The 12795-nt window shown below is 34.1% G+C and overlaps 1 protein-coding gene across 1 annotated transcript; it reads left to right on the forward strand.

Annotated features, from left to right (window-relative positions):
- Positions 1-263: 263 nt before the first annotated feature.
- LOC114371652 lies at positions 264-3539 on the forward strand. Its single transcript, XM_028329023.1, has 4 exons — positions 264-644; positions 753-956; positions 1211-1787; positions 3445-3539. Exons 1-4 carry the CDS (start codon positions 264-266, stop codon positions 3537-3539), a joined length of 1257 nt encoding a protein of 418 aa, XP_028184824.1.
- The last annotated feature ends 9256 nt before the right edge of the window (positions 3540-12795 follow it).

Genomic DNA, 12795 nt, shown 5'->3' on the forward strand with positions numbered 1-12795 from the left:
GAAGGGATAAGTGTCCTGGGCCTGATGGCCTTAACTTCAATTTTATTAAGGAATTCTGGGATGTGTTGAATCCTGAGTTTTGAAGATTCGTGGATGAGTTCTATGCTCATGAAAACTTTCCTAGAGGCTCCAATGCTTCCTTTGTGGCTTTAATTCACAAAATGTATCACCCACAGTCCCTAAATGATTACAGACTCATATCCTTGATAGGCTGCATGTATAAAGTCATAGCTAAGCTTTTATCTAATAGATTAAGGTTTGTTATGGATGAATTCATTGATGAAAGACAGTCAGCTTTCATTAAAGGAAGACATATACTTCATGGGATCCTGATTCTTAATGAGGTGGTGGAGGAAGCAATGAGAAGCAAGAAGCCAGCAATGATTTTCAAGGTGGATTTTGAAAAGGCCTATGACTCAGTGTCTTGGTCCTTCTTGGATTATATGTTGCTTAGATTGGGTTTCTGCCAAAAATGGAGAAGATGGATCTCAGCTTGCCTACATTCAGCAACCATATCAGTTTTGATTAATGGTAGCCCATCTAAGGAGTTCAACCCCTCAAGAGGCTTGAGGAAAGGAGATCCTTTAGCCCCCTTGCTCTTCAATATAATTGGGGAAGGTCTCACTGGTATGATGAGGGAAGCAGTTCACAAAAATCTTTATAGAAGCTATCTAGTTGGAAAAAAGAGAGAACCTGTTAATATTTTGTAGTATGCTGATGATACTGTTTTTGTGGGTGAGGTTGATTGGCAGAATGTTCATGCTATAAAGGCCCTACTTAGAGGCTTTGAATTGGCTTCTGGCTTGAAGATTAACTTTGCTAAAAGTCAATTCGGGATCATAGGAGGTGGAGTTAATTGGGGTTTGGCAGCAGCTAATATCCTGAACTGCAGTCAAATGAATTACCCCTTTCACTATTTAGGCATTCCCATTGGTGCCAATCCTTCCAGTCTGATGGTTTGGGAGCCTCTCATTACTAAATTCAAAGCAAAACTATCCAAATGGGCCCAGAAAGATATATCCATGGGGGGAAGGTCACACTTATCAATTTTGTTCTCAATGCTCTTCCAATCTATCTTCTTTCCTTTTTCAGGATTCCCCAAAGGATAGTCCAAAAATTAATTTCCTTACAAAGGAAATTTCTGTGGGGAGGAGACAATACTCATAATAAAATTCCTTGGGTGAAATGGGTTGATATTTGTCTGCCCAAGAATGAGGGGGGATTGGGTATAAAGGATATTTCGAAGTTCAATGTAGCCTTGATGGGTAGATGGATATGGGCTTTTGCATCTGGTCAGCAGCAGCTTTGGGTAAGAGTTCTAATCTCTAAATATGGTGGATGGCCTGAGTTCCAGCATGATACAGATAAGAGGGGATTTTCTCATTGGTGGAGGGACCTTAGAAAGATATTTCACCAGTCAGATCACAATATCTTCAAGCACCAATTGACTTGGAAAGTGGGATGTGGGGAAACAATCAAGTTCTGGACAGACAAGTGGCTAGGGGAAGATTATACCCTTGAACAGAAATATAATCAGCTTTTTCTGATTAGTAGGCAGCAAAATTCTCTCATCTCAAATATGGGAGAATTTAATCATGATAGCTGGGAATGGAACCTTAGATGGAGAAGGAACTTATTTGATCATGAAAGTGATTTAGCTGTGCAGTTTATGGAAGAAATCTACTTTGTCCCTATACAGCGACATATCAAAGACTCTATGTTGTGGTTGGCTGAACCCCATGGCCAATATACTACTAAATCAGCTTATAGATTGTGCATTAACCCCAGTACATCAAGTGTAGATGAGAACATTTATAAGATAATTTGGAAGCTGAAAATCCTAAGGTAGCCAAATGGAAGCAGAGATGTCTCTCTATGGGAGGCAGGATATTCCTAACAGCCCTTCCTATCTACCTACTGTCATTCTTCAAAATTCCTAAAAAAGTGGTGCATAAGGTAGTATCTATTCCACACTTGGTCTTGGTTAAATGGAATGGAGACAGACTTCCATCTTCAGATTTTTGCAGTGCAAAAAAAAAAAAAAAACAATCATGCAAGCATATTTGAAAACTTAAAATACGAATAACTCAAGTTAAAATCAATTCATTTTTTACAACTGTGAACAAATTAACTAAGGTACAGTAGGCAAATTTGTTTTCACTAATATTAGTAGGTCATCACCACTGCAGTAGAATTTAAGTTAAACTTAGATAAATACCTTATGAAGAGGCCAGCTACCTTGTCACAGCTAACAAGTCAGAACTGAACAAATTTCTGCATGTATAATTGAACAAATTTGTTATCAAACTTGTGTGTGTGCCTTTGTATGATGAGTGTGTGTGTCATCAGTGTGTGTCTGTGTGTTTCTATCATACGTGTGTGTGTGTGTGTGTCATTAGGGTTTGTGTGTGTGTGTGTGTGTGTGTTTCATGACCAATTTTTCTTACTCGCAATTCAGTGGCAGTGTATTGCTTAGGCTTCCGTCGAAATGAAAGGAAAATCAACGAGTCTCAAAGAACAACTTCAGTCTTCACTCTTCACTAGTTGAACACAAATAAAAAAAAAATTAAACTACTTCAAGGATAAATAAAAGGTTCAGAAGCAGCAGACCTAGATTGTCTAAGCTATTTTATAATGGGCAGCTATAGTTACAATGATGATGAAATGAACTATTGAAAAAAAAGTATAAAATACAGAAGAATAAAAAAATAATTAAGGGCAGAACTCAAAAGCTTTTAGCCATGCTGCTTGGAATTTAATCAATTAAGGGCTGAACACTTGTTCTTCAATTGTAGCAAAACCCTCCCTTTATGGTGGGAATCAATGTCCTGGGTTAATCTTATCACTGTAATGCCACAAAATCATAGGGACCATTTTCTGCAACATGGAATGGAGGTAGCAGATGGAGTCAGGTCCAAAACCTGGAAATGCTGGTGGATTGCTTTAACTTGGACAATATGGCACCATAGAAATAAGGTGGTGTTCCAAGATACAACTTTTCATGGAACCAAACTGTTAGAAGATGCCATATTCCTATTATGGTCGTGGATCAAAGCAATGGACAAGGATTTTACTCTTCATTTTAACCAATGGTCCTCTAATCTTAAGGAAGGTTTTAGGAACTAGGAGGCGTTAACTCTTAAACTCTTAAACTGTTACAAGAACACAATAAGGGTAAGGGAAACTGTTAAACTCCAATAATAGGCGTTAACTCTTAAACTCTTAAACTGTTACAAGAACACAATAAGGGTAAGGGAAACTGTTAAACTCCAATAATAGGCGTTAACTCTTAAACTGTTACAAGAACACAATAAGGGTAAGGGAAACTTCACTAAGGAGAAGAAGCACAAATTTGTCACGATGCTCGAGTTAAATATGAGATACCCTAGCCATGTTTAGTTCACTAAGTGTGCGATACATGAATGCAATCAAATACTCATACAGGATTAGACCAAACATACCTACGTGAGGTGGCGAAGGAGAAGAAGCACAGACTTCTGACGATGCTCGAGTGCGACGAACACGATGCTCGACCTTAGACAAAATGATGGTCAGATGGAGAACATACAGCTTCAAGGTAGATGGAGAACAAAGAGAGCAAGAAAGCATAGATGGAGAAGAAGACAGAGAGAAGGACAAGACAACGCGAAGGAGACAAAACATACCTAGGTATGGTGGCGAAGGAGAAGAATCAGAGACTTGTGACGATGCTCGAGTGCGACAAACACGATGCTCAGATGCACACAGGGACGGTTTCGCTAGATGGAGATTAGAAGAAGAAGAGAGCCCGAAAGCTTAGATGGAGAAGAAGACACAGAGTGCCAGCTTCTTAGGGCTCACCATATTTTTTAAAATATAACTTCAACACCGGTTTTTAAAAAAACCCGATGTTAACAAAATGATGTTAAAGTTAACATCGGTTTTCTGGAGAAAACCAATGTTAACATAACAAACGTTAACATCGGTTTTCTAAAAACCCAATGTTAATAAACATATGTTAACACCGGTTATTTAAAAACCGATGTTACTAATAAATGTTAACATCGATTCTCCAATAACCGATGTTAATGAACTTCGTTAACATCGTTTTTTCACAAAACCGATGTTAACGTATACACGGTATTTACAATTATGCCACCGCGCATATGTTAACATCGGTTTTTTTAACAACCGATGTTAACACACCGATGTTGAATCCGCTTTTTGTAGTAGTGATAGAATAGTAGCAAAAATACTAGTATGTCCATGATATATATATATATATATATATATATATATATATATATATATATATATATATATATATATATATATATATATAATATTGTTTAAATAAGAAGGTTATAGGAATATTTGAGAGAAATTGAGGAGTGGAGAATATTTGAAAGAGGGTTAGTTTTTATGACTTGAGAAATACTTTTGTTTTGGTTTCTTTGACTTCACTTACAAATGACAACCTCTTCCCATTTTATAGGCTTCAAGGGAGAGTTCTAGATACATCAAGAAAGATTCCGCACACTTCAAGAGAGAGTTCTACACACTTCTTCCAATTAAATATTAGGTTTACTTATCTTTACACTTCTCTAGAATTTTATTTGGAGTAGTAACACAAACTTAAATGGGCCTAACACTTGATTAATGGACTAAATCAAGTTTATATTATTTAACACACACACACACACACACACACACACACACACACACACACACACACACACACACACACACACATGCATGAAGGAACATGATATGTAATCTCAGGCACACACACACATGCATGAAGGAACATGATATGTAATCTCAGGCACTTGGTTTCTTAAGCACGTTTCCTGGTTCTTAATTATTCTTGCATACGAAAGCAATGTGTCTGGGGACAACTTTGTCTGGTGAACTGCCTTTTCAAATAGGGGATACTATGTGAACTGTGTTTAATTCTTGGCTAAGTACAGATTAATTTGTCTTGTCGTTTGTGCTTTGTTTTTGAGATTCTAGTGATAAGCTATTCAATAGAGCTTAATCCCTCAACTTTTATTTCTAAAAGCTGCAGTTAAGATTTGTTTACGCTTCTTCATGCCCTTTTAGCTAAACCAATTTGGACATGCCGAAAAAGAGGACAAGAAGGTCCAAAAAGAAGACTGGAAAAGAGAGTGTTTTACCCTACATATAAAACTTCATTTTACACCAAAATTGTTCAACAACCACATACCATAAAAAAAGAAAAATAAGAAAAGTACAAGCAGATAGCTAAACTTTTTACTTATGCTCCTCATTAATTTAATTGTTTTGTTATTCCTCTTCTCCCTCTCTTTCCAAGTACTGTAAACTACCTTGTTGTGTCACATGGTTACTTTTCAGTTAACAATCATCTGGAACATGAACAAGAATGGAGATAACTAATCTATATCACTTTTTCTTGCTAATGCAAGGCCAAATGCATATATAGTTCAAAGGTGTCTAATCTAAGTCAAATTGGACAAATGATAGTTGATAGCACAAATAATAGAAATATAACTATGGTTTAGAAAGAAAGTTTTGGTGTGCTGCTATATTTGTGTGTAGTATTTTCATAGACTATGTTTCTTTCTTTTCTTTTCTTTTATCTTGTATTTTTGCCTTTTTTGGCCAAGAGCTAATTAGTTAATTATCACTTCACGTGTAGCTAGCTTAGAGCATCAAAACCCTTGGAATAAATACTGGCACGTAGCTTTAGTTCTTTATCTTTCATAATTTGATACTTAATATGTTTTATACATGTTTTTAGATCTGTAATGTTCGTACTGGTGGACCATGGCTACTGCGCTTTAGATTAGTTGATTATACCTTTCAGCTTCATCATGGTGTGCATCACTTGGAAGTTGGAACTACATTATAATAATCTACAATTTATAGTATAATTAAATTCCATTATGTATAATCAATATATTTTTTCACCAACTTGTTTGCTGGCAAATTCGTTATGTTGATGATAAACCAAAAACCAAAAACCACCTCTGCCAAACACACTCTTATAATGCTTTGCCCAAGACAACAATGAAAATTCCGAAAACAGAATTTTTAGACATAGAAAACTACGGAATATATAAAAATATATTATCTTACTTTGAATGCATTCTTGTAGGAGTAGCATGCAAAATGGTACTTAGAATCCCAAGTATGGGTATGAGTCTTCCCAGTCCCTGGCCCCTGAAAGAGAGTTGGTTAGGCTAAGAGAGTTGGTTAGGCTTAGTTACAATTTTTTACAAATTCTAACTCAATGGCCTAGCTTTGTATGATAAGAAACACAAAATAGCAAAGGATACATTAAATTTGTTACAAGAAATCAGGAACTTAACCAATTCACAATTCAACCAGCCTAATTGGTTAGTCTGTTGCTTACGAAACTAAAAAAAGATTTAGATATGTTTTTTATCCCTAATAAATATTCAATTTTGTATTTATTTTTTAATAAATTTTTGTTTTGTGATGAGTCTCTAATAAGACAATAATTTTATTTTTGGTTCTTGACACTTATTTTTAACCCCTAATAAATTAGCAAATTTTGTATTTGTTTCATGATAAATATTTCTCATTTGTTATTAATACAGACTAAAACAACATTTGTTAATTTATTAGAAAGCAAACACAAATTTTTTTAATTTATCACGGACTAAAACAAAACATCAAGGATAAAAAATAAAAGTGTTATTTTATTAAGGATTTTATGCAAAACAAAAATTTATTAAGGAGAAAACACAAAAATGAGATATTTATTAGGAATAAAAATATATATTTAAACCTTAAAAAAAATAATGTCTAGGCTGTTTGAAGCTCAAAAAGAATGTTACAACTAATTTAGCCTAAAATCAGAGAAAAAACAGTCTGCAAGAAAGCTTGAAATCAGCAGTTCTATGTAATAAATTTCTCCCAACTTCTAACTATAAAAAATAAGTCTTCCTACAAAATAATTCATCGTGCACTGAAGATGGGTAGAGATTGGCCAGCTTTTTAAGGTTTTTGTTTTACTGTTCATTTTAATGTTGATTTTAGGTACTTTGCTTTGGAGGTCACTTGCTGTTGCATTTTTTTTTTAACTCCTATATCAAAACAAAAAGAAATTGAGATGAGATTTTTTCGGTATAATTGATTGACATGAGATTGAAATTATAGAATCTAAGCCTTTAACATGTACAGAAGAAAAGAAATGAGGGAAAACAAGGAACTTGTTCAAATTGGGAAAACTTGGAAACACGAAAATGAGAAACAGCACTCTGAAAGATATGTTATGCATGATAATATGCTTGAAGTACTACATCCTGAATTTTAATTATAGCATCCTTTAAGTAAATGTCAAATCCAAACTTGAAAATATGCCGTCTTTAGTAATTGCCGGAATCCCTATTTATCCTTTCCAAACAATATATCAGCAGCTAACAAGGATACAAAGAGAAAGAACACCGGATTGCTTAAAAAAAAGCAAAAGGTAATTAACAAACCTGAAACTCAGTTGATGAATAAGTTTTCGTTACTTTATTGAACTTCTAAACTAAAAGCTTCGTGTTATGGCCTGACGTCGGTACTAATTGAAAGTACTTTCAACATATTCCCTCAAAGGGATTGGGATTTTCCAGCCCTCGGCTTCTGTGCCAAAATTCTCTCCAACTGCATTTAATATTAAATCCTTGTATGGGAGACAGTTTATAGTTCCTACAGCCAAATACTCACGAGCAATGGTAGATAAGCTGCACAGCTGCATGATTTTCACATTATTGGATCAAAGGCCAAACTAATTTATAAGAACCTTTCTGCTGTTAAGAAAAAATAACGAAAACCTCTGTGTCTTTGGTCCGAATAGAATTGAATTCGAATCCTTTAAACAATGTCTCATGCAGGTTCAGATCTTATTTTATAGATAAGAAAATATAATTAACAAAGAAATGTTTACTAAAAGTATTCATCCAAAGTGTATTGATGAGGCGTATAACTCGTATGTCTGAGTTATTAGTGGATAATAACCACTCAACTCCAACTCACAAACTAGGAAACTTCTTATCCCACTAAGTGAAAGATTCTACAATTATAAATACAAGGATACATTATAGGTAAAGATATCTTCCTGGTACACATTAATTCTAGTCCTTAATTTACAACTTGAGAGATGGAATCCCAAAAGAAAGAGTAAAAAACATAAACTGGAAAGGTTATATGGGGCCCTATTTAAGATAGAATCACTATTAGTTGTAAGGTTCTCCCTTTTAGTATTTCACGCAGTTACATACTCAAGACAACTTGTGTTGATCTTTTCTTGCTATGCCTTATCTACATCTTACATTTGAGTTTTGTGTGTGTGATAGAGTACTATATTTATTTTTTATTTATTTTGGGTGATCCCATGTTTGATGCTTTGGCTTCATTCCCCTTAAACCTCAATTACTAGTGAAACTCATATGTATTAAATTGTTAAGTTTTGTACGAGGGAATAAAAAAACTCAAGAAATTGAAAAATACAATGATTGTCCACACTTACTGTCTCATGCGGGTTATGATTTGCTTGAAAAGAACCTAATGGAGGAGAAAAGGAAGAAAAGACAAGAGGAAGCAATGCTAACTGAGAATTCACCAATGATTGTCAACCCTTCATCTCCCATTGCAAGACGTGTGAAGTGAAAGTTGACCCGCACAAAGCAATATGGGCAAATGACATCAAAGGCAACACAAGAAATTTCTGATAAAATTGTGAGTTCATATTCAATTTGACGTTTACTTTCTGTATAATAACAAACTCATTTGATCTATGTACATGTTGTGGTTATTATAGAACTCCTTACAAGAATAGATGACACAAGATAGCTTTGTTCCCCATGGTCATGAGGATATACTCAATACTGCAATTAGGGGACCGAAGCACCTAGGTCGTGTTCGTGTTGTGGGAAGTGGTGTGACAATCAACCAATACTTTGGACAAGCACGATGTGCCTCCAATAGTTCCTCTACATCAATCAACCCACTACAGTTGGCTGAGCTAATAGGAAACCTTAAGGAAGAGTGGAAGAGAGAAGTAGAAGAGAAAAAAAAATGTTGTTTGGAGAAAATGAAAGAAGAGTTGAATGAGGCCATCAAACTTGAGTTATCCCAAATGGCATCGTAACACTCACCCCCCATTGAGGCAGATATCCAAGTATTTGTTGTACGTGTGAGCATAAAGGGAAATTGTGCTGAAATTGCTACCAATCCATCAGGAGAAAAGCATGTTGTTAATGTCATGCCTACTATAGGATTGTATGTTCAAGATGTTGATTCTACTCGCCTGGTGGCCTTGCCAAAAATATATGATGGGGCATCGACCATACACAACTTGCCTTATGCAAATGATGTGGTGAATGTGAGTGTTGGAGAAGTTTATGATGGTAATGCTCAAGTCCTTTTTTCCATGTTAGAGGTTCAGTATGTGAGGCAGGCCCTTGACACATTCATTGCATGGTCGACATATCTTGTGAAACCTGTATCACTTAAGGTATTTATTTATATTTAACAGTATTAAGACATTCTAATATTGTTAATATCTCTTTACTAACATTAGGTTGATTATTCTATTTATTAAATAAATATGATTCTTAGATTCATCCAAAGAAACAGGATGAACCTGTTCATAGGTGGACTCTTGTTGGTTGAATTGATCCCTTAGTTGATTTGATTCAAAATTTGTGTGGTCTTTATGAGAAGCCTCTTGAGTTTTTGTGGAATGGGACTACATTTGGGATTCTGAATGTAGAAGCATCCTTTTTCATTACATATTCTTATGTAAATGAAATAACATTAGGTGACAAATGTTTGAACATATCTATACTACAATTATGGATGATGCAAGTAAACTTTATTTCAAGGTGTACTTTCATTAACTAATAATTAATATTCCTTATTATATATGATCAATGATTTTCATTTGTAATCTTAAAAATAGGTTTATGGATGAGTAGAGTATAAGGTTGGGTCATGGTTTCATGTACAGATTCCTTGAGCTTTAGTCCACACACAATGCAAAGGATAGAAGTGATGAATGTCAAAATTACATTGAAACATGGGTGAAGGAATCATAGAGAGAGGTCTACCTAGGATCTTACTTGAATCTGTGAGTAAACTTTAACAAATGCATTAGATGAATGTTTGCATTATAAGTAGCTAATTTTTCTCGAATTTGGGGGCCATTGGCGGCTTGTCATTGTGTGTCCTAGGAATGATCTTGTTGTCTGGTTATGTTCCATGCATAAAAAGTATGATATTCACATCAAAGTCGTAATTAACGAGTTAAGTTTTAAACTATAACTCATTTACTATATTCTTAGCATGGATACATGAATCTTTTTATTCCCCTATATACATTGATGTTTTTTTAACAAGTGCAATGAAGAAATTGAAGACTAGTTTGGATGGTAAATCTAATCAAGTTGCACCTCACTGGTTGAAGAAAAGGTTAGTCATTTAATCAATGGATGTATCTGACTGCTGATATTTTGTAACTTAGTAATTATGTGATTTAAATATATTTCATATTGAATTTAGAGTCATGCTCAAAGTGGAGACTATGAGTGTGGCTATTATGTGATGCATTGGATGTGGAACATAGTCATGGGTTGTATGAAGAATGAATGGAGCATGGTATATTTACTTTAACAAGTTTCAATTATTAGTTTACTATCACTTTTTTATAATATTTTTACATGTAACTGACAAATTTGTGCTTTTTATATTTTGTTGTGATTTGCTGATGGAACACCATTAGACATGGAGACCATAAAAAAATCACAAGCAATAGGCAGCACACTTTTTAGAAGTTAAAAACATGCAATTTATAAAGGTTTAGATGATATATGAGGAATTTACATACTGTATTAATGTTTGTTGTAGACATTATAAAGAAGTTTCTTAATTTATTGACAATTATTTGAGCATAAATATATATTTGTTTATCACACTTTGTCTAGGTTTGATTTCGTATTACAATTTTTTTCTATCAATGCTTTCGTATTAGTAATGCTACATATGTTGTTGTTATCGGGGACACTGAGTTTTCCAAACATGCTTCCTTTGGCTATAAATCTTCAAACGTATGTGATGTAAAACCTCTAATCCCTTTTGTTGAGTAAATCTGCTATCTTTTATTTTACATAATTTGGACACTCACTATGATTGCCTCTATTGTATTAAGCAGGGGTCAACGTAACATGAATAGTTAACGCTGCTAGTGAAAGAGACATGACTGTATTTCTTTGTAATCCTTTCTGGTACACTAGTGTGACTGTTTAGATTGACCAGGTGGCACTTTGATCCATCCTCATTTTTCCTTTTTCCTATATCTTTTAGCAAAATCACTTGGATTATTTTTTAATTTATTTAAATATGCTCCATATGAATTAATGATCATTCTTTCAACCTGAGAATAAATTGTTTAGTAGCAATGTATGTGAATTAATGAAACTTTGGAACTTGGGTCTCAATCTTACTAGGAAAAATCATTATTGTGTTGGCAAACTGTACCTTTTCACATCGTTAGAAGTTGTGTTATTATTGAAATAAGCATGTGTTTGTGTATTCCTTGATAACATCCTCTTTTAGCAACCTGTCCCTTGTCTCACTTAGAAATGTCAAGCAAACAATAGTAGATATAGTTTAGAGCCAAGGTGATGCACTCTTCAGTTTTTGGTTTAGTTTAGAGTTAGACATGTTCTTCTCAAACTTTATTCTTTGTCATTTGTGAGGAATATGTAGATAAAAATGTTTGTCAATAAAATCTGATAATCTTATCATTTTTATAAGATTTCAGTAGAAAATGATATGGATTTGACATTTATCTTCCTTTCTAGTTTTGTCAAAGTTTCTAGTGGAGTTGGGCACAACTCTCAGTCTTAACCCTAATAGATTCATATTCTCTTTTGTAGTATGGTAGATTCAAATGATCTTAGCAGGGAGATTCCAAAGCAGCTATTTTGCATTCCTATGTACAAGTATGTATGGTATATTAGTATTAGATTGAATATTTAAAGCACCTTTTAAAGATAAATTAGTATCCCTGACTCAAGGGCTATAGCTAAAACATCTGGAAAGTGGATGCATATGTCCTAAAGAGCCTAAATCTACAACTTCATTCAATTGTTACATAATCAAATCATAGTCTATGATTCTAATGGTCTTCCATGGTTCCACTTTTGATCTTCCTTTGAAAGATTTGTAGTCGCCACATATTCAATTTCTCCAACTTAATTTAGTAATTAAGTTCCACAGTATTTTTTCATATACCTGATATATAATATTGAATGGCAGAAGATTAAAAAGGTGGTAGATTTTTTTTTTTTGGTTGATTGCAAGAAATATGGTTTTTCATTAGCAAATGTTGATCAGTTTCCTAATGGCCCTTGTTAAGGAAACAACAACAATAGCCTTGTCTCTCTAGGTGAGGTCAGCTACATGGATCATACAATGCAATTGAGTTCAATAATAAACCAAATTCTCAAAGATCACAATGAGATTCTTTTTAATAATTTTCTCCAATGTCCTTCTTGGTCTCCATTTATTCCTTTTCACTGGACTAAACTTACTTCTAGTGCCTTCTTTACACATTTCCAAATCACCTTAACTGATTCTCTGTTATTTTCTCTTTCATAGGTATCACAAAAATATTTTCTCATATAAAATTATTTTGTGTCTTGTCCTTATATAGTCACACATCTATCTTAACATTTTCATGTTTATGGAGTCCTTGGAGAGGAATAAAACTTTTGAATTTAGGATTCATGTGATGTTGTTCATTGTTTAATTAGATTT

This window comes from Glycine soja, chromosome 10, assembly GCF_004193775.1.
Source record: "Glycine soja cultivar W05 chromosome 10, ASM419377v2, whole genome shotgun sequence".
Lineage (NCBI taxonomy): Eukaryota > Viridiplantae > Streptophyta > Magnoliopsida > Fabales > Fabaceae > Glycine > Glycine soja.

What these genes read in the sequence shown, in the direction of transcription:
- LOC114371652 (XM_028329023.1), top strand. Translation starts at nt 264, where the DNA reads ATGGATGAATTCATTGATGAAAGACAGTCAGCTTTCATTAAAGGAAGA. An exon ending in CCAATCCTTCCAGTCTGATG is followed by an intron (nt 957 to 1,210) that starts GTTTGGGAGCCT and finishes TGTCTGCCCAAG; the next exon opens with AATGAGGGGGGATTGGGTAT. An exon ending in TAGATTGTGCATTAACCCCA is followed by an intron (nt 1,788 to 3,444) that starts GTACATCAAGTG and finishes ATACTCATACAG; the next exon opens with GATTAGACCAAACATACCTA.